Source organism: Gasterosteus aculeatus, chromosome 1, assembly GCF_964276395.1.
Source record: "Gasterosteus aculeatus chromosome 1, fGasAcu3.hap1.1, whole genome shotgun sequence".
NCBI classification, from domain to species: Eukaryota; Metazoa; Chordata; class Actinopteri; order Perciformes; family Gasterosteidae; genus Gasterosteus; species Gasterosteus aculeatus.
Window position 1 is genome coordinate 24,806,583 of NC_135688.1, and position 22,954 is coordinate 24,829,536.

At 45.9% G+C, this 22,954-nt stretch overlaps 1 protein-coding gene across 2 annotated transcripts in view; it reads left to right on the forward strand.

The window, feature by feature from the left end:
- The window catches only part of LOC120828768 (E3 ubiquitin-protein ligase Midline-1), a 37,632-nt gene that overhangs the window by 12,277 nt on the left and 2,401 nt on the right, over positions 1-22,954 (forward strand). For both annotated transcript variants that reach the window (XM_040192350.2, XM_040192341.2), the window contains exons 2-8: positions 7,656-8,443; positions 14,605-14,700; positions 17,921-18,028; positions 19,431-19,579; positions 19,944-20,071; positions 21,158-21,301; positions 22,765-22,926. In XM_040192350.2, coding sequence (XP_040048284.1) covers positions 7,724-8,443; positions 14,605-14,700; positions 17,921-18,028; positions 19,431-19,579; positions 19,944-20,071; positions 21,158-21,301; positions 22,765-22,926 — 1,507 coding nt within the window. In that variant the 5' untranslated portion in view covers positions 7,656-7,723. The remainder of the gene's footprint in view (positions 1-7,655; positions 8,444-14,604; positions 14,701-17,920; positions 18,029-19,430; positions 19,580-19,943; positions 20,072-21,157; positions 21,302-22,764; positions 22,927-22,954) is intronic.

Genomic DNA, 22,954 nt, shown 5'->3' on the forward strand with positions numbered 1-22,954 from the left:
CTGTATGTGTGTGTGTGTGCGGGTGCAGTTAAGCTGCAAGTGAGGGTCTGTTTCGTGTGACCCAAATTCACAGAGCCACTGTGTTGTGGTGGTTGCTTGAAGCACCAGATATGTAAGGGCAGGAGACGGCGCCTCGAGGGATGCTTAAAATATGGGTTTACTAGAGTGGTGAGGGTGTGTGTGTGTGGCTCAGGTCCAAAATGGTCTTTTTAGCTCTCAAGAGGAAGTCAGAACAAATACATTTAACAGCTAACGTATTCATCCGGAGGACGCTTGTTTTGTATCTATCACATCTTTACAATAATTATTAATGTACAATTTTGTCATTGTGTGTTTTCATGAGCCTCGACCATCAGCCTGTGTGCTGATGCGTGTTTAGTACAGTATCTGTGTGTGTGTGTGTGTGTGTGTGCACGCCCCGTGGGCTCTGAAGCGTGTAAGTGACAGCTGGCCGCCACGGGCTCAGTGCTGCTACTGATCCGTCTCACCTGCTGCTGGGTCACAGAGACCAAGGGAGACCAAGGGGACCTGCGAGACAATGTCCCGTGCTGTCGGAGCAGTAAAACGCGAGTTAAAGCAACGCAAAGGCGTGCAACTTTGACCCGAAGCCAAACAGGAGCATTACATAGTACATGTGCGGCTCTTGTAGAAGCTTCCTTGGATTTTAGTCCGGATAACGGACCATTTCTTCTAGAAACAATTGTGCAAAAATGATGCTTTAAGAAAAGGTTTCATTCACTTCTCTATACACCACGTTTTCCTTGACAAAGAAGACAAAAATGCCTTTGCCTCATGTTTGGTTTGTAGTTGTCGGGAGGAAGACCGATTTAGCATTGTCGCTTTTCCTGTTTCCCCCGGCACCTTTCAGTGGCATTGTCAGCCAGGGCCGGCCGGAGGAAACCATCTCAGCTATTAGCTGTCTGTTTTATTTTTCTTCCCAGACCTGAAGAGTAACTGTGGGAACCGTGTAGACAAATATAGAGAAGGATGTATTGTCATTTCTCTTCCGGAACGGGGCACTTGGGTTGCTTTGTTTAGACCTGACGGGAGGGAAAGGTGCGCTGGTCTTGCTGCTTTACGACACAAGGAGAGGACTTAAATGCATCGGTCATCTAAAGGTCGCCCCCCTCCTAAACATCCTGCCACCTCGCCTGTGAGTAGCTTGCGTGATGCAACGTGGAGGTATAAACTCATGACTCTTATCTCTCCCTAAGTGGTTCATTTGGTCTTCAAAAGCATCGGGTCCTCCCACTCTACATGACTAAGAGGCGGAACTATCTAAACATGCTTCACAATAAAAAAAAAAAGAACAGAAGACAGACTGGAATAGTTTGCTTTTTTTTTCTTTCACTTGTCCTCCCCCCTATTTCCACTCCAGGCCGTTTTATTCACCCCAGTGCATTCGTTAATCACCAACCGAAAAAGATGAAGTGCAGTGTTGCCATGGGAACCTGGTGACAATGAGCGCGACCCGTTGGGTGAGACTTGGCAGCCCGTGTTGTCCCGTGGAGGAGGATAAGTGGTTCCTCAAACTTCATCGGGAGCCTCTGCCGGTGGCCGTTTGACTAATTTCAAGCGTTAACGTTTGAACTATAAATATTTTACCATTGCTTCCCCTGCAGGCTCATTTGAGAGATAAGGGCAGCAAAGTGCTAAGCGACTGCATTATACAACCATGGAACTTTCTTGCACTTGTGGTTCTACAAAACCAGTCAAAGCAAAGCTCAGCTACTCTAAGGTCTCGGCAAAAAAAAAAAAAACACAAGCGTTGGCAGTTTAATCCTTTGGGAGCGAAAGAATCAGATTCTTTGAGAGCGTCGCCCCGAAAAACGACCTTTTCCCCAGGTGTCAGACGCGACTTGATTTTGATTATTTTCCTTTCAGGGGGTTGTGTGTGTGTTTGAAGATGTGTCGCGGGCCGCTTGGTATGCGTGGATGATTTTTGGTCAATGTGCTGCATGCCTGCAGATGTTAAAAAGTCAGATTGCATCCTTTTTTGAAACATCTGCCACTCGAGGGACCTCTCACTTTCTGTTTTTTTTTCTCTTCCTTCTGACATTCTTTCCCCTCGGAGTCGATGTAAACACAGATTGTGTCATCGCACTCTGCTCTGAAAATTCATCCTTCAGCTCAAAAAGTGCCCGGCTCAAAGGCCTCTGTAATTGTAAGGATATTCCACAGCTGTCCACATGTTGGGTGGCGTGAAGCAGGGTCATTGTAGGCATGCAGAGGTTAAACCAAAGTCACATTTGTAAAGAAACTGTTTTTGGGGGGCGAAATGAACTCTAATCTAATTCCTTAATCAAAATATAAACTAATTAATTTACTCTCAAGTAATTCCCGACTTAAAAGCCTCTTTTGCTTCAAACGCATGACAAAATCTGCAAATATTGCCTACAAATATTTGAAATATTATAGCTGCTCTGGGATATTTCAGTTATTTAAATAACATTACTTTAATGATTTTGTGGGGTACATTCCAAATAAGAAAATATTCCTCCCTTACGTGACTCCCATTGCATTCTTGCTTCCCATTTGTCCCCCTAGCGATGGGTTTTATACATTCATAAGCCAGTTTACATCATCTGCTAGCTCTCTGGGGCCTGTTTTAATGCTGAAAACATTTCAAATTGCCATGATAATTTAGCACTTTGGGGAATATCCACTATTTAATCACTTTTATCTGCGCCGGGGGATCCTAAGCACATATTTTTCAAGCAAAATGAATGCATTGTAGAATAATTGTGATCATGGAGGGAGGCATTAACTAAATTTGTAGCGTCTTCAAAGAAATAGAAGCTTATTAGTTAATACTCAATCATCCTATGCAGCACTCTATTCATAATGTAATATCAAAACAAGACTTACACTAGAGGGGGATCTTGCTCTAAAGAAAATACCTAAAGTGTCTCATGTTTAGTTCTGAGTATCTTACACTCTTAACTGTTGCAGTGCAGAGAATCCCACCACCACGCTGCTTTAACCAAGCAAACCCTGTGCAGGGTTGGTTTTCTCCGTGTGTGTGTGTGTCTTGTGGGTGCAGAGGTCAACCTGATAAAACGCGTCCTTGACAGCCTCGTTTCCGTCCTCTGCAATCTGCAAACATCGCATCTCATTTCACACGCGGCGCTGTACCCCATCTGGGTCACACAGGCACAAATACAGACGGACCCCGCCACACACACACACACGATCCCAAATGTCACCCTTAATCATAATCACTAATAGACCCGGCATCCGGGACAATGCGACCAGCCAATCCGGTTAAGTGTGACTGACCGCTTCGGAACATGAAATACCAGGATTGGTCACAGCCAGTGTGGTAGGAAGGGGATTAGGGATCAACATGGCAGGGTGTCGGGAAGCAGACAAAGACAAAATACGTGTGTGTGTGTGTGTGTGTGGGGGGCAACAGTTAGCATTGTTAACAATTCAGACAATGTGCTGTAGTTATGAAGGAGGAATATGAAGAGGAGAGAGATTCTAAAATAAAATGGTCCTTTGAGTTTGACATGTGACTTTTTCATTCACTGGGCGTCGTAACGTCACCAAAAGCATCTTCCTCCGCCCTAACTGGACTTTGACCAGCGGGCCTAACATGTGGACTAATTTATCACGCGCGCCGCCAGCTTCATCACATCCTTTGGACAAATGCTTTGCAGGGGGACGCAGTAGGATAACATTCGGACGTTGCTCCACATGGCAGTGCGATCATACAAAGATATGTAGAGGAAATTTGCTCCGACCCCGGCCCGTGATCACGGCCCTAGAAGGACAACAATGACGACTCCTCGAGGTCGGGGGTTATTCTGTCGCTGCTGCTACGAAAACAGATTAGTTTTTGTTTTTTGTTTTCACCGCCTCAATCTCAAATCCCATAAGCGGTTGAGCGAGGGGAAGGGGCACAAGGATGCGAGGGAGGGGGGGGGGGGGGGGGTTAAATTCTTCGATAGTTTGAAGGTAAACAAGGTGTTTAATTGTTTGGATGCTAAATATCAAGGAGTGGAGGCTACTGCAACCAAGGCAGAGGTTGCGTTATAGAATTCACAAAATGAGTCAATAATTCATGCAGTTTTTCCACAAAAATGTGAATAATTGAGCTGCTTCGCTCCGTGCGTGGGCCTTCTTTAGTAAGTGATGTTGGTGGAAAGCTACTCAGGCTGACGAGATATCTGCACCCAGCCGTGGTGGTTAACGTTTTTGCAGAAACATATTTCAGACCAGAGTTCTGGTCCGACAATGTGGCATCACGGATGCCGATATTATCACACTCACACTCAGCTTCACATTCCTTTGCCCGCTTGATTCCAACATTTGGCTGCCTGTGTGTGTGTGTGTGTGTGTGTGTGTGTGTGTGTGTGTGTTTGCCGTTTTCTGCCGTCTGCGAGTTAAGAGAAAATTGGAACAGTCACACAGTGACACACACACACACACACATGCAGAAACACACAGTGTACGATGACTGTGTGAGGCAGGTCAATGGCGATGACCTACTTCTCGGTTCTGCGCCGCGGACTGCCACAGCCGCTCACGTCAAGGCACCAAACATACCCCCTCCACCCGACACAATGTTTTCTATGGGGTGGGGAGGGTTAGATGCCTTTGGACTGCTTACTATAATTATGTATATTTTTGATGTTTACCGACGGCAATCTGGCAATGAAATCACTTCCAACTTCAATTTTGAGGTTCACAGAGCCACGGTTGTTTTTTTTAAGCTGAAAAGAGCTGCTTCGAGGAAGAGTCTGAAGAAGACGTGATGTAAAAAGGCAGAAGCTCCCAAGAAATGACGTACGATGATTAGCAGTTATTAGCGGGACATCATGGGCGGCTACATGCATTATGGCGAGCTGCAGGAACCGCTCGCCGGTCCAAACACAGAATGTCTGCATCGTGCTCTCGTCAAATCCGTTCTTTTTTAAAGTTTTTTAAAAAAAGGGTGGAGGAGCTCCTATGAAATTTTTAACAGCTTTAACTGAGCAGAAGGGGAACGCCGCGGCCTCCTCCGACCCACGCAAGAAATGAAAGATTTAGATGGGGAGGGGTGGGGGGAGGAGTCTGCCCAAATATAATCAGGACCCCAGATGAAAAGCTGCTTTCTCAGGCGCTTCATTAGTTGTTCTCGCGCTTGTTTGTATTCCGAGGAGCCGGCGGACATCTGTCGAAATATCAAAAGCGGGAGAGGAAAAAAAAATGGATATAGAAAGTTGTGTTGCAAAAGGTCATTCGCTGACATTTATGGTCCAGAGCAGAGGTTTGTGTTTCAAAACAAATGAATAAAAATCGCCTTGCATCCGAGAGTAGCATCCGGGCAATTTGGCCTCTCAATGAAGATGTGGGGAATTTTGGACTCCGGGGTTACGCGGCGAGAGAGATGTAGTTATTGGCCACATTGGTGCTGAAGGGATGATCTCTTTTCTAGTTGGGTAGGACACATGTGGGAATCGGACCGTGGAGGATTCGTCCCCCTGCTCCCTCGGCTTTGTGTCGCCCCCCCAACCCTCCCATTGAAGAGCGTCCGCGCTGACGTTTCAGTCATCAGGAAGGAAGGGATGGTCGGGGGTGTTGAATAAACAACTTGGCCAGGATTTTCCTCCTGCTGTCTCAGTGCCCGCCCCCCCCATACTTAAGATCTCCACGGTCCTGGTCCCTCTGTGATGCAACCCCCCCCTGCGTCTTGTGCCGTCACCTCAACGCACGGTTCAACAGTGTCACCTATTGTGTGCAGAGAGACATTTCACCCAGTCTCATCCTGCAGTTGGGATTTGGGTACCTGTGTGTGTCGAATGTAGGTTTATGTGTGTGTGTGTGTGTGTGTGTGCGTGTCAGAATGAGCTTCATTAAATCTCTTCATTCTTTAGTGCCCCCAGGTTTCCCCCACTGTCAACAGTCACCTGTCAGAGGTCCATCAATGTACAACTTTGCCAGATTTGTCAGGAACCTTTTTTTTTAGGTTGTTTTCTGCATTCGCTGTGCTTATGTGAAATGCTGTGTGCCGTCATTGTCAGTTGGCTGACATCCGTTCACACTGATGTCCTGCAGGAATCTGAAATCTGCATTATTAATACGGCACTGATCACTGTTTACAATGCTAAATGCACACAGCAGAGGTGTTCCGGCATGTGACAGAGAATATATGTATGTCTCAAGTTACAAGGGAAAGAAGCTATGGAGGATTATTTGCGTATTAAAACTGTTTTAATTTCATTCAGGTTTTGCAACTTTTACTTTAACTTATTCCTCAGTTTCAACAGTCCCCCGACTTACTTACCAAACCAGTGCTGGTGTGTTTTCTTTATATTTATCATGAGAAGGCCTTCAACATGTCAATATCCCCTTCATTATCAATAGCAGTATTAATCTGCTCTTTGCCAGTGTTGAAACTTAAAGCTGGTAAAGCAAATGTTTTTACACGTACGGCCGAGCCAAAGCACAAAGACCAAGACTGTCCTTCTGCCTGCTGAGTGGTGTAGCAATTAAGGAAAGGAGTTTCCTGGTCGACGGGATTGTCCGGGGCAGATTGACCAGAAAGACCTAAAACATCATGAATTCCCTTTTCAACTCAACACAGTTCTCCAGGTTTTACTGGAACGCCAAAGAGCTTCAAAATTCTGGAAATATTAACACATGAGAGAGGCTCCTCGGTGCTTTAGAGAGAATGCTTGGCGTGTGATTGCTGAATCACTTCCATCTTTCCCACTCAATTTCTATCCTCTTCTCAGTCTCTCTCCGTCCTTATTAACTTGATTTTGAAATGTGGCTTTTCCTTTCTTTCTTCCAAAGAACAGATCAAAGTTGTTTGGTTCGCCTCTTCTGAACTCATCCATGTAAAATCCATATTTTCTCCTTCCATCCATTCTCGGCCCCGCTGCAAATTACTGGCTTGAGATATCCGCAGCACAGAGGATGAAAGGAAAGCAGGCAGAAAGAAGATGAGGCAGAGCATAGGAGGGATATTTCGAGGATGCTCGCAAACCTCTAGCTCGGTAAACAGTGACATCTGCTGAAAGAAGCTTGTCTGGTACAAAAACACATGCATTCATTCAGAGGTTTCATCGCCCCTTGTGGAGTGCCGTCCATGGCAGCATGATCCGTGCACGTATCCACTCGATCTCCTTTGCGTTTCCCTCAGCTGCATCTTCATATATTCCATTTCTGATCTACGTCGCACATTTTGTTCCCTGAAGAGTTTGAATAGGGTCCATCTAATCTTGAAACGTTTTCCTCTCCTCTCTGTGCTGAATGTTTTTCAGCAGTGGTAGAAATCTCCTTTGGGTGTCACAAACCAACGGCTGTTATTAACGACCCTCTGGCTGAGTTCACCAATGGGGGAACCAAGTAGAACAGAACTCGCAAAGCAGAGTGGAACTTTTAACTGCGAGACGGAGCCTCAAAGGGAACTTGTGGACTGGAGGGATAAGAAATGATTGGAAGTGACGTTATCAGAATCCCCGCCACGCTTAGTTATCGATTTACTGGAATTTCTGTTTTTTAATTAAATACACATTTGTCTCAACAGCAGACCGCTTTCCTTCAACATCGCCTTTGAAAACAACTTCATAAGACACTCAGCCACTGCGTGTTAATTTAGTGTGGTTTCTCTCTCAATCTCAAATCCCTGCGCTTTCTGTCTCCTTTCTCCTCCCCACCTGCAGACGGCTGAGCGGCTCTTCTGGAATTCGCTGACGCTGCGCCTGGTCCCGCGTGGCCTCCTGTGAGCAGGATGGACACTCTGGAGTCAGAGCTGACCTGCCCAATCTGCCTGGAGCTTTTTGAAGACCCACTACTGCTCCCCTGCGCTCACAGCTTGTGTTTCGGCTGCGCCCATCGCATCCTCATCTCCCACTGCGCCACCAACGAGTCCGTCCAGAGCATCGGCGCCTTCCAGTGTCCCACCTGCCGATATGTCATTTCCCTGAGCCCCGAGCGCGGACTAGAAGGACTTAAGCGAAACGTCACCTTGCAGAACATTATCGATCGAGTTCAGCGGGCCTCATCTTCGGCCGGGGTGCCCCTGCCGCTGCCCGCGCCCCACAGCGGGCCCAACTCTCCCGGCGAGGAAGGGAGCGACCGGCTGGCGCTGGTCCCGTTCAGCGCCGCCATGTCCGGCCCGATCACGCCTCCTGAGCCGATCCAGTGCCAGTTCTGCGAGCAGGACCCGCCGCAGGACGCCGTCAAAACGTGCGTGACGTGCGAGGTGTCGTACTGCGAGGAGTGCCTCAGGGCCACGCACCCGAACAAGAAGCCGTTCACCGGCCACCGGCTCATCGAGCCCATGCCGGACTCCCACCTCAGGGGGCTTCAGTGCCTGGAGCACGACGAGGAGAAGGTCAACATGTACTGTGTCACGGACGATCAGCTCATCTGCTCGCTGTGCAAGCTGGTGGGGAGGCACAGAGACCACCAGGTGGCGGCGCTGAGCGATCGCTACGAGAAACTCAAGGTGAGCTCACGAGGTGTTCGGAAATTGCTTCGTGTTACAGCAGCTCCATGGCGCGATTTAGCCTTTTTTAAATGGGGTGCTCCAAAAACGGGAATGTTAGGGTCATAGATTCCCTTCATTCCATTTACCGGTAATGAATTTTAAACTGTAATTGTATGCCGCTCGGCAGAAATGTCCCATTATCCTTACCCAGGTATCTAACTTGATTATCAAGTGAGATTTTTATCATCTCACGCTGAATTATTATCTCCGCCGAATAATTAAGCAATTAGCATAATCACTGCTCCATGCCAGCGTGCCGGGAGGGTATTCAGAGGCGCGCACAGACGGGGAGTATGGCAATGTGTCATTAGCGACAAGGCATGGTGTCTCCAATAAGGTTGCAGGTTAACAAGCGGCAACTGTGCGCCGAGTGTGGGTGTGCTTAATTGGCCATGGCTATCAGAGTTTGCTGCTAGTGGCCAAGGAGGCGGGATTCATCTTTGTGTTGTGTGACTGAATTGTTCCTCGGAATGTTCACAAGGCTGCTTTACATCTCAAAATCAAAACTGTCTGCCATTGAACATCGAAGCGTTTTCGTTTAGTAGAACTTCCACGCAGTGAACGGACTAGTCGGCGGTTTGAAACCGATGAGAAGTATACAAGCCCTCTACGGGCAAACTGAACTAGTTGAATACAATTGGTACACTGTACTTTCTAAGGATTTTAGTCAGTTATTTTAGACATGGTTCAAGCACAAAGATCAACACATTTCTACCACGGAACCATTTGTAATTATATATATATATATGTATTATTTTCTCTCATGCAACCCCTTTATTACAACAGATTTTTTGCTGTCAAAACGTGACCATTTGGGGTAAAAGTCTAAACTTTATCTCAAGTTCCGTCAGAACGTTGACTCATTCCAGCATTTAAAACAATTCTCATCAATCCACCCAAGAACAAGTAACAGGATATAAATCTAACTTTTCCAAAGCGTCATTTACCCAGGGAAACAAAGTGCTTATTCGGCATCTCAAAGCGTCTTTAAATGGTGTTGCGACCCCTTTTTTCCTTTTACTAGCGGTTTGAAACACATGTTCAAGTAGGAAGTAGTGAATCACTGCAGCTGATTTCAATTGTGGTATTCACAGAGGGAAAAGGTAGTGAATACTGAGCCACCATAGAACGGTGGAGGGTGGTGTGTCTGGAGAAGGCCTTTATTGCTCAGAAAGGCAACAAACAATAACACAAATCAATGATTTGCCCGAGAGAAAGATTCCAATTAAACGGTTATTTTGGGCCCTCTACTGGTTGGCAGCCTGCTTTTCTTTTATTAACTTTTCTGCCTCCATGAAAGGGCTCGACGTGCCGTCATCAAAGAGGGACAAACACGTAGCCGTACCTCCACGTCCCCGCGGGTTTCAGCGGATTCAAGCAGAGAGGAACAATTAGCAGGAGAGCTACGGGTCAGTGCTTCATCCAATGATGCCGGCTCCCTCCGTTCATCTGCAGAGCGCGTTTCAGTGCGACCCAGCAGTTATCATACGGGCTAATTATGTGCTGTAATACATACACACACACAGCAATAGCAGATTGCTCCTGGCTGTGACATCCCCACGTGTTGCATGTATGCGAAGGACACGTACAACCACGAGGCCTCTAAGATACATTTGACATGTGTCACAGCCTTCTGGGACTCCCTGCTGGGTCGTTTATTGGCGGTAGCCACGTGTGATTCATCATCCCCTCTTTGAGCGAGTCCATGTTTGATTCACTATATTTTTACATTTAAATACATCACAGACTGAGCTGCTGAAAATAGAAAAAGCTTTGAAATAAAACAAGTGGGGTGTAAAGCTGTGGGAGAATGTCCAGTTTATTACCCTTCAATCTCTAAATCAGAGATTATAAAGGAAAATATGTCACATTATAATACTTATATAATATATTTGGTATTACCGGTCTTAAAACAAGTTCAAGCTAATTCCCAAGCTGTGTAATCCTTCAAAATAAGTCGATCATCATGTAAAGTAAATCAACCTTGTGAGGAAGATGAGAGCAGCTGTGGAAACAAAAAGGTGTATGCTTGCTTCATTAACTCACACAAACACACACACACACACCCTGGAGACCGACAATCGCCCCCCTCCCCTCATCAGAATCTGCAGGTAGACACGTGCCGCAGCTCCTTTCTCACACAGGAAACAAATGTTGGAAGTTAGAGGGCATCTGACCACCTGTTGGCCCTCAAAAGGGCCTTGAGGCGGCCAGCTGGCCCCCGACTTGGGTTCAGCACTCTCGGCCCGCAGCTGAAGGATCGAGGCGCTTTCTTCAAATAACTCAAATAACTCACTGTCGCTGCATCTTCACTAAAACAGCCAGGCTTAAAATACACATCCGAGCCTCGGGCTAAGTAGAATGTTCTGTTCGTGTACATCAGCAACTCATTTTATGACAAACACAAGTCTCGACACACACGGTAATCTCATCTGCGATTATGAGACAAGTAATGTTAATGTAATCTTTTTAGACCTGCAGACAGAGAGAAATGTGGCAGTTGAATTGTTACTTCTATTTGTTTACCAGCTTCCGCTGAAGGTTCTGCGACCGACGGCGCGGAATAAATTGAGGCCTTGGCCTGAGCTAATTAGCGCGGGGGGAAAAGAAAAACGGCCATGCAATATTCATGGAAAACAATGCGTTTGATTTTTAGTTTATGTGGACAGAAAACTTTGGGGGAACTTCTCTAAAGAGGAGGAACAGGACAGACACCCAAACCGCTGTCACCAAACCTAAATGGTCGAAATGCTGTAAGATGTCATTTTGCAGTATGACATGTCAGAAGCGCTAAGGTAGTTTTCCGGACCATTTCATGCATATCCCGTTTTCGCACTGATCGGATGAAATTTGACATACAAAAAACAACTGCAGACGATTGGAATGGTTTCCTTTTTTTCTCTAGTGGCAGTGGTGTGGTGCCTGATAAGAGCCGAGGGGGTTATTGAGGGAACACCCCTCCTTTTTGGGGAGATAAAATCCCCCCCTCGCAGGAAATTGACGAGAAGATGACAAGAAATAGCTCTCAAAGTCCTCGGCTCTAGAGGCAAAAGAACCTTGAGGATAAGAGATGGGCCCTTCTGTGTGTGCCAGCTTTGGTTTCAAATCCTCGGTTTGTTGTTGTTTTTATACGGTAATCCATTCGGCTTAATCAGCCGCCCTTCAGTGTTCACCTTATTTTATAACCATGAAAAACCTTCCTCAGAGACATTAAAGTGCAGCTACAAAATCCTCCCCGGCGGTGTGACTCCTCCCCTTGCTTTCCATCCCCGCCTCGCTCTGCAACCGTGAACCTCGCTGCGTGTGTCTTCACTGGTGTGACCGAGGTGTTTCTGATCGCTGTCGCTGTCTGACACTTATGAATGTGAGCAAAGTGAAAAAGAATGACAGTGCAATGTTTGGGTTCCTGAGGACACACCCCTGCTCAGTGTCACAGTGACTCAGGTGTAGCTCCCCTGACGTTTTCAGCACACTTTTCTACCTTTCCCCATCTCCTGTTGTGTGTGTGTGTGTGTGTGTGTGTCATTCCTTTGCACACCTTCTTCGTTTACCAGTACTGCTCCACAGCTCACTCCCAGCACGCCTCTCTTTTTTCTCACATGAGCAATAATGACAACCGCAGTCAACACCAAGAATCACACAGCTTTTCCTATTTTTAAGCCAACAGGGAGACGATTGTGAAGAAATATGCAAAGTTTTGCCTCCGCTTGCAAAGAGCGGATCCTTGTCAAACAGGCTGATCTGAGAGTGCTGCAGCAGAGAAGCTTGCCGGTGATCAAAAGCAGATGCTGTGGAAGGAACATCAGCCTTCCTCTGAAAAACACGGCACTGGCTGCGCCTTCTCGCCAGCTGACCAAACTTCAATAAACAAAGTCATATTTTTAAACGTATCCTTACATTTCAAGCTATTTCCCCACACGCCTCGTCTCCAACCGTCTAATCACAAGAGTTTTGACAGCTGCCAAGTGACCATGAACACCACTGTGTGGAGTAGAGACAGACCACTTTAAAAAAAAGACACTGCAGGCTATATTTCCTTTAAAATATGTGTATTTAAAGTATACCACAAGCAGGGTTAATGTCACAAGATTACTGAGGTTATCTGGAGTACATCACTGCAGCAGTGAGAGGACCACTGGAGGTCACTACACCCTTCCAGCATGATGCTCATTTTCACTTTTAAGGGTCTGATCCTTCACAAACATTGTATGAAATAAAATGTATTTCCCATATGTGGAGTACCGACATGGCTTACATTTAATGGCCTTTAATGGTCTAAAAATGCCTCAAACGTGCATTCTTGCTAATGGCCACCGGGGGGCAACTCCTCAAATTGCAAAAATGAGTCTTGAATGAATGAATGAGAAAATTACACGTTTCATTAGAAAACGTAAATACAAGTTGGTCTCAATCACTACTACTGACTAAGTCTTCTTCAACACAGCGTGTTTACTTGGTGAGTTACGGTTTATTTAGAGTATAGCGGTTTTAGCGTCACACCGATACAGCTGGAGATTTAAAATAATCCGAAGCCAGTGCTGCGTGTTTTATAACTCAAATCAGAACAGACATTAGCTTAGGTGGTCAACCTGCGAAGGCCAGCCGGGCGGCTGTGAGCGTTGACCCCTTGGCGTCCAACTCTGACCCCTACACACACAAATAGTGAATATGTAATTACTTTGTATGCGTACACACAATAGCATGAGCGCTGACAGCAGGATTCTTTTTTTTTTTTTTTTAAACCCTCCCCGACATTTCTTGTCCTTTAGATTACACGTGGAGATGTAAAGTCGGCTTTTGAGAGCGTGCTAACAATAGACATCATCACAAGTAGGTTTTGCTCTTCGCATGTATGCACGCATGGATTCTGCTGCACACAGCGACTCGCACATGACGCAGCTGCTGACAGATTGTTGTGGTCCCTGTCCTCCTCCTCCTCGTCATCATCATCATCATCAGCGCCACGAAAGAGGTTTAGTTTATTTTTATCTCTGCGGATGATAATGGCGATGACAGCGGCGTACTCTCTCTGAGGAGGCCTTTATGCCGCTGATGCTTTTGTGTGTCATTTGCGTATTAAGGCCACCCATTAAGCCCCCGTTGTGCCACTCCGGCAAACGCGAACACACACACAAATGCCAATGCCTTTGTTTTTACTGTTAGTTCAACAATCCCGGTGGGGGTAAATCATATTTAATCCTAGACTAAACATCGGGCCCGGCTTGGTTTACACGGCCTGCTTGGAAGAGGTTAAAGTGAATTGGAATGAAGCATATCCAGCTAGTTCGTCCTGTTTAGAGCAAAGAAATTGAAGTTTTAACCTCAGCGCTCCTCCAGTTAACGCATAAATTCTTAAGGGAAATATTTATTGGTTTTTTTTTAAATGGGACAGCGGAGACGCGGCATCAGAGCGGCTTAAGCACGCTCTGTTTGGCAATAATATGACAGTCCTGGAGTAAAGGAGACAGCTTGCGGCCGGGCGAATGAAAATCCGGCAAAGGAGGAAAAAGAAAAAAGGGGGGCGGCAAGAGAAAAGGGAGGAGCGTTGAGGGACGAGGCTGACGGGCTGTCACCTGTTTACCGGTTTGTTAGCCGAGAGCGCCGTGGCGTGCTCTCACTGGGTAAAGGCTTTTGACGCCCAATTTGCCGCTCGGCCGGGCTCGCGCTCTGCTCGCTGCTCAGCCGAGTGTCTGTCCCAGTCGCGTCCTCTCCTACAGCCAGCTCCGCGTTCTTTGGCGCCTCGGACAGGATGAGGAGGCAGTACAGGGACGAGGGGTATAACCCGCACTCAGAGGTACGTCGGACGCTTGGGTGGGGCAGGGGAGGAAGAGGAGATGATGGGGGAAACATTGCTTCTTGATCGGCTGCTCCTTTGCTCAGAAATCAAACATTACGGCTCCTTTTTTCTCATGTTTCAAAGAATGCATTTACTTTAAAACAGTTTGTTTTGTTTTATAGTCCCAGAGGTGCTTTTATAACTTTTTTTTGTTTTTGCAAGTGTAAGCTGCCATTTTTTACCTTTACCGCTCTAACTTCCTTGGCTTCTTTGCGTTTATGTCCCATCCATTCATTTTTTTGGTAAATCACACGGTGTTGTTTCTTTAATCTGTTCGCTACAGCAAGCCCTGGACTCCAACCTCACCAACTTGATCAAGAGGAACAACGAGCTGGAGTCTCTTATGGGGAAAATGATCCAGACATGTCAACATGTAGAGGTGAGTCACAGTGGTCAAAGCTCACTTATATAAACACTTTTTATTTTCTGTTTATGTCTGGGCAAGAACACTTCTTATTATCACCATGATATTCTTAGAATTTTTGTGCACTAAATTTCATTTCTTATTTGCATTTATTTAAGAAACCTGAAATTTCGGTTTTGCAGAGATACTTGACTTATGACTGAGATCAGTATTCCTTAGCTTAGCATATAGCTACGATTAGCAGCTAAACCGTATAGTGGCAGTTTGATCTAATCATAAACTCATTCTAGAGCTGAAGAGATTTGTCGATTAGACAACTACTCGGTCGGCAGAAAAGTGGAGGCGTTTCTGACTTTAGCAGTCATGAATTAAATGATCTGGTTCCAGCAACTCAAATATTAGCTGGTTCTATTTTCCATTAGTCGTCACATGGAAATGGCATATCTGTGGGTTTGGGAGCCGTGATTGAAATTACATAATCTTCTAAGCTGTGTGATCTTGTGCTTTTTGTAATTCAGAAGGCAAATTGCTAGTTGCAGCCGCGCTGTATTATTTTAATGTCACGCTTAATTATGTTTGCGGTACTCTGCGCTTTCCCTTTCACTTCCTTTCCTTTTATGTGGGTCAAAACATCTGGTTTTGTGCAATAAAGTGCGTGCATGATTGTGTGTTTACTGAGTGCTGTGCTAAGCTCGTTCATGTCACACTGGCCCACTAGGGAGCTTTGAATAAAGCAACGCCACAGGGCTAAAAACCAGCAACATCTTAGCTGGTAAAGAATGGCGGCGCGCCGCTCTCCCTGCCAAAGGCCCTTCAGAAACTGCCAGGACAAGGGATTGTTTTTGGTTAAGTTCTCTCCTCAAATATTTTCAGTGTTTTTGTGTCACCACCCCGCAAGTAAGCCTGAGGAATTTGACACACACACACACACACACACACACACACACACACAAAAAAGAAAAGATGTTTCTTTCGCACAGGTGCATCAGAGTTGTGCAACTCTCTCTCTCGCTCTACAATAGCTTGTGCAGTGAGTAGTGAGTGGTGAGTGGTGCGCTGGTTTAGGTGGGAACGGAAGAAGACGTGGGACAACAAATACAGGAAATGATGCAACCCTAATACATGAAGCAGCTGCAGTGGTGGTATATAAAGGGGTATGAAAAATAAAGTTAAAAAAAAGGTGGGTCACACAGAAAAAGCTTTGCACAGACAGCGTTCTGAATATTTCACACCAGATGAATCCATTAAACAGCTTCTCGGGAGACGGCCCTGAGAGTCTCATGAATCTCTTAAACTAGATGATGACTTACTTGAGCCGTGGTTTAACCTCGCCGGCTTTTCAAAGCTCCTGCACCGCATTACGTCAAATGAGACGAGCCACATGTCAACTAATGCAGTCAAGATGCTTTAATTGTTGGAATGTGATGCCGCGCGCGGTTCTGTTGCCTTTTTGCGTGTTGGAAATAGTTGTTTGAATCCAATCCTAAAGGAGGAACCATGTGAAGCTGTTGATTTGGTTTTTGAAACGTAATAAAAGAAAAAATAAATCAGAGCAAGGAAAAAAATGAATGCGTATTCTGACAGTTGCCCTTTTCTGTGCCTTGCCGAAAGTTTGGATATCCTCGAGGTCTTTTCGGTGTGTGTGTGTGTGTGTGTGTGCGCGTGTTTCTGTGGCTTATGATTCACTTAATGTCTCTCCCAGAGTGCAATCTGTCATACTGCTCGTCCTCTCCGAAGGGCTCTGCCCACAGTCATTAGATGCTCCACATCTTTACATGTTGTATGATGTACTCACACACTGTGTGTGTGCGCCGACGTTTTCTTACTGGAATGTTTGTGTGACGACTTGTGTGCCTTTGAAGGCATTGTGGGCGGTCGGATCCGCTCAGAAGAGCAATAATGGATGACTTGGAGGCTGTGCTTCATTGTTGTAGAGCAGATGAGTCGGAAACGCCTCACAACGCCATACTCGACTGCTGTACTTGCTGATCAGCCCTGACTTTTCTCTTTCTACTGTTTTTGTACAGTGTTTATTCATTTAACAATCTTGTTTTTAGCCATTTTGTTAAGTCATACTGCATTGTTTCTGTGCGGTCCGTGTCACTTGTGTGGACTGTGCTTCTGTCTCTTGGCCGGGTCATCATTGCAAATGAGAATGAGTTCTTAGTTAATTGATTTTACCTGGGTAAATAAAAAGTCAAATAAATAAAAAGACACACAAATACAAGCTTTTCACAGCGAAAGCAGTTCTCAAGCAATCTCAAGCGGTCACGGCGAGGTGGAGTGAACCATTTAGTGGCGTTGGTAGAGGCCGACTCCCCAGGGTGCTCTGAGGTGTTCAACCTGACGCTGTAAGATGTGTTATCTTTAGGATTATTTCCGTCGCCCGCACGGGGGGGTCCAGAACCGCACTTGACTGCAATAACCGGTCGGCAACACTGACGGCGGACTTCATTTTCACTGGCCCCCGGACACTTTACAAGGTGCTGAAAGTAAAACGGGGGGTGGGGGGATGATCTTAATGAAAGTGCGCGTGTTTTGCTGCGACCCGCCCTCCCAGAGTGGCGTTGAACCATTTTTATGGCCTCCAAAAGGCTCCAAGTGAGTCAAACACGTCACTTGGGGGCCGTTTGCCGAGTCAACCGCGCTTTCTCAAACACCTTCCAACTAAATTCAATTATTTTCCCTTGGTTTATTTGCCAACCACGTTTGGCACTGAGCCCGGGCAGATGTCTGAACCCAATGCCAAAAAGAAAATGTTTCCTGACTTCAAAATGGCCACCGTGGAAGAAGAGTCACCCATTGGCTGTTTCCAAAACCAATCCCTTGTTCACGCTTTTCTCTATTTCCTGACACTTTATCATATCTATAGACTTTGCATTTCATTTCCACAAAAATCTACTTTTATCCAGGGTGCCACCTCTGCACCGTCCTGATTTGAGACTCAAATCGCATGTCGCATATGCTCCAGCCGCAGAGCCCGCCGCCTATTTTACTTTTCGCTGGACACTCAGCACGCGAGCAGGAGGCCAAATGGATGAAAATGACTCAATTTTGTTCAGCACGGAGGGCCGGCTGATGGATGTAAACGACACTCTGTCCCTCGGCTGACATGATATAAATACCCTTCGCTCATATCGCTCTGTGTACATCTATATATATATATATATATAGATACACCCACCATCCATCAATCTCTTTGTTGACCGAGTGCTCTGTGTGACTCGGTCCTCAGGTGAACGCATCCCGCCAGGAGGGCAAGCTCCTGGAGGAGTGCGACGTGCTGATCGAGATCATCCAGCAGAGGAGGCAGATCATCGGCAACAAGATCAAGGAGGGGAAGGTGAGGCCAGCGCTCAGCAGAGAGCGACGAGTGTGACAGCAGATTTATTTTCGTTTTGCCTTTTCACCCCCACATCCTCCGAGATGTGTCTACAAACAGCCTAGTGGTCCCTCTTTATTGCAGCGTGATGGCAAGCAATTGTGCGTGCTTGATTCCTGCGTGTATACGGTGTAGGTCATCGGTTTGGATTCCAATAGCGTCCCGATGTCACTCCGCTTACCCATCAATATGTAAAACTGTGACAACGCTTCAAGCTGTTTCGGTCCAATTAAATATTTGGTTACAGCTACATGATCTTTTATTTTCGAGCAGACGTTGTGCAGCTGTCACAAATGGAAACCCATGTCAACAAATTCTGAACAGACGGGAAATTCCTTTTGACTGGCCAGGAGTAGATCCCAGAGCATATGGGAGCGCACACGCGTACTAAACCCGGATGATTTCTTTTCAAAAAGCTCTCTAATGAGACTTGGATCCCAACAGGGTTTTATTTTTTTCACGGTGTAATGGGCGCTTTTAGCTTTGAGGATTCTGTCAGAGAGGGCAGGAAAAAAAAAAAGATAAATAGATGTATGTTTTTTTTGCTCGTTCTGACAGCAAGTGTCCTTAAGCTCCCTTTATTTCTGAACAAAATGACAACTTTGCAAATTTTAGACTTTGCGACTGATTTTTTCATTTTATTTTTTAGATCTTTACCAGCCAGACTGCTCATGACATGTTTTTTAACCTCAATCCAGTCACTGACCTCAATCTGTCTCCTAACATCTCTGCTCATAGAGAGGGGATGAAACTGTGGGGCAAACGAGGGGATATCAAATCCCAGATTTGCGTGCGGTAAAATTCGCTGAAATGCCTCAAGAATGTGGTACTGGCAGGCGCACGGATAAGCCCGTCTCTCTCTTGGTTTTCTTTTTCTCAAAATAATTAACTTTCACAGGAGGTTCAGCAGCAGGATGACACCCGTGGTTTCTCTACGGCGTAGAGAGCGAGCGAGTTCACCTTGAAGAGTCTGGTTCATTCATCTTCACAGTAAAAAGACATCACGAAGGCGACTGAACTAAACCGAGGAGGGAGGCAGAAACAAAGCACAGACGGACGCGCTCAGGCCCTTTGCTAGAAGTCACAGTCCTGCGTGGTCGTACTAATTAGGAGAACATGAAGAAATACTCGACTACGTACATCAGTGGCCACCGGGTTTGACCGTTTTCACCGCTGGCTAAATTTGATATGTTAACATTCATCTCCTTACCAAAACCCCCCCCCAAAACCTTTTTAGGCCATTTTGTCTAATCCCCAATAGTTTGCACCATTTCAACCAGATTGCACGCATTCTAGCGTTGGTCATTCGATCCGGCCCGATGGCAGAAGTTCTCAGGCTTTCCCTTTGCCACCCAAATCCCAGGCGCATAGGATCCGCAAGCTCGCCCAACAGATCTCCAACTGCAAGCAGTGCATCGAGAGGTCCTCCGCCCTCATCACGCAGGCCGATCAGACGCTGAAGGAAACCGACCACGCTCGCTTCCTGCAGACCGCAAAGAGCATCAACGAGAGGTCAGAATTCGCTTTCTTCTCGCGGGTTGGCATTATACAGTTTGGCCAACAGTTTTACACACTTGGTCTTACTCGATTTCTCCAGCAGCAGACGAGTAGGGAGAGAATCCCGCCTTCAGTTAGCCGAAGTCCACTCACTACTCAAGCTTTCTGAATAATTTGGAAATTTTGTCATCTAATATATGCATAAACAGGAGGATTTCAATCAGCATCTCATTTGCACTATTTGTCTCACTATTTAGTATCCCCAAATAACTTGTTACTCTTTGAGTAGCTGGTGAATTATGATATGAATTATGAATTATGATCTCCTCGATTACGCAAAGTATGACGGCCTGTTCTGTTGTGATTGGTAATCATCAAGGGTTTCCATGGCGAATGCATCCACCCAAGTGCTGATTCCTGAGATACACCTAACGGACACCTTTGACACGGTGGCCCTGGACTTCACCAGGGAGAAGAAGTTGCTGGAGAATCTGGATTACCTCACAGGTAAATCTTCTTGTTTTTGTGTATTGAGTTCACAGTCTAAATCAGTAAGCGTTTTAATTCGCCCTGAATGCTCAATGTTTATTGTCTTTGAGAAGAAAATGACTAACCGGGAGTTGCTTTTTTTGTTTTGTTGTCTTGTTGTGACTAGAGACAAGCGCTTTAATTCAGATCTTCACTAACCATGACAACCAAACACTGACTTTGATTACAACTCTATTGCAGCTAGAATGTTGCCTTTGTTATCCTTTTGAATCCTCTGCTGTCTTCAGACCCTGCGTTTGGGAGATGCAGTCCCCAGTACAATGACCCCTAAATACATTTTCGATGTCCCATTTGGAAGGACCCGCCGTGCGAGTTTTGAGCTCGCTGGGGACAAAAACGAGGCATCATGTGTAGTGGATTCGAAGGCCTGTGAAAATGGCTGGCTCATATTTACTCTGTGCGCTGCATGAGGGCTCTGCTGCGGGGCCTTTCCACTAAGTGAATCAGGCTGAATCACTCCACTATGCACAGCCACTCGCGGGCAGGGAGAGGAGGGGAGGGGGGGGGGGGGTGACGGACCCAGAAAGAGATGGGAAGTGGCTCTTCAAATCAATCTAAGCTGCGTCTTTGTATCTTCGTTTCTTACCTCGGCCTGTTCTCTTTCAACCAAGGGCTTTATAATACAAAATACAAAAAAAGGAGAAGCATATCAGAAAAAGCATAGAGACGTATGAGTGTAAAAGCCAATCTGCCGTATCTGGTTACATAACGACTCACATTTGTTACAGCTAAAAGGGTTGCGTTACTTACTCCCCGCTGTGTTAACGTGAGCTGCTTTTCATGTGAATATTTTATTATTCCTCTTCAGCATTGCTTTTTAATGCTTTTAACCTAATGGAAAGAACTTATTCAGTTGTGTGTGTAATGAACCTTTTACACTCATAAACAGAGCCCAATGAACTAGTACGGGGTTAATTGGGGCTACCGTTTGCTATGACAAATGACATCTGTGTTATCGTATTTAGAATTTAGTATTCATTCAGTTATTATTATCAGCACTAGACCGTGTCGGATGACTTTTGCTCTTTGCGTGCCCCTCTGCAGCTCCAAGCGCTCCGTGCATAAGGGAAGAGTTGTGCACAGCTTCGTACGACACCATCTCCGTGCACTGGACGTCTGATGACGAGTTCACCGTGGTGTCCTATGAGCTCCAGTACGCCATCTTCACTGGGCAGTCTAACATTGCCAGTAAGTAGTACATCAACTCTTGGACATTAAACAGGGATTAAAGGCAATATCAGGTTTTTACACGCAGTATTTTTTAATCCTCTTTTTTTTTTTAGCAAAAAACAATGGGTTTTGTGGGGAAAATTTGAAACTGTGATTTCATCTTCGCGTGCCGTGACCATAAAAAATGACTGAAAATGGCCCCTATGGTGCAAGAGATTAACAACTGTGAACTGAAACTGATGCAGACTGGATGGATGCTGAGAGGAAAAAAAAGCTCCCAGAAGGAACGTAGGGAACATGAAGACAGACAGTAAAATGGCAATCCTGGGCCTACTTTTTGTCGGCAAGAGGCCTGCGTTTGTCTTTGGTTTGTATGTGGGAAATCTGCTAATAAAAAAGGGTACACTAAAACATATTCCATGCAACAAGGACATACCGACAAGGAGGACTAAGCACTCAAATCAGGGTTAAATTAGTTGATTTAGAAAAATCTTTTAGAACGTTTAGAAGATGTTTTAGGTGAAGCTCAAACCTTCCGAATGACTCCACCGCTCGAAGCGTGTTTAGAGCAGACAGCCGTCAAGCTAATGTGACATTTATTTCCTCTCCTCCTTTCACACCGCTGTCCCCTCCTGTTCGCCGAGACGCCCTCATTTTTCTCTCACCTCCTGTTTTCACATCCGATAATGATGGAGGTGTCGCTATTGGCAGCCAAGTCGCACGCTAGAGAGCCCCCCTCCCAGGTGCAACTTCGGATGAATTGAGAAGTAAAAGTATACTAACATTGATTCAATAAAGGACGCTTAACGTAAGCACACATGTTGCAGCCTTCTGAATTAGATTGCCAGTAGGAAATGAGTGCTTATATGATGAGATTCACTGCTTCTGTGTGTTGGAGTTTAATGGATTTACTTTAGGTCCCGATGTGTATACAGCAATAGTCATACACATAGGCAAACAAAAAGAAAATATTTAATTGTTGTTGTTGATGATTCTTGAGCACAAAGGTGGGGCCACGTGTCCATGTGACACTATACATTTCAAAAGAAACCAGACGGCAATTGTTTCGAGAGATTAATTTCACTTCTGGGTGGCCAGGGAAGTACACCCTTGCACGCCTCGGGAGGGTGAGGCCGCAGTACTGTGGTGCGATTGAATAAACACACATGCCGAGATGGAGCGTTGTGCCGCTATGGAGCCGTCGAGGTGTGAACGGCTTCATCTCGGGCCTTTTCACACTCTCTCCTCTGTCCCCACCGCCGCAGGATCACAAACAACCAACGCTTTCGTACACTATGCGTTCACACGGCTGCACTGGACTTCACTACTCTCCAGGAAACCTTGAACTCAACCATTTTTCTTCTATGGGGGAGTTTACTTGTTGCAGACTTATCTAGACTATTATCCTTAGATTAAAATGAATTATATCTGGTATGAATGCATTTTTTAGGACAACAATAAACTTACCCTCTCCTCCCCAGGTCTGTGCAACTCATTGGAGAGCTGGATGATTGTTCCCAACATCAAGCAGAACCACTACACGGTGCACGGCCTGCAGAGCGGCACAAAGTACATCTTTGTCGTCAAGGCCATCAACCAAGCGGGAAGCCGGAGCAGCGAACCGGGGACGCTGAAGACCAACAGTAAGAACCAAACTCAAAAAACAAAGAG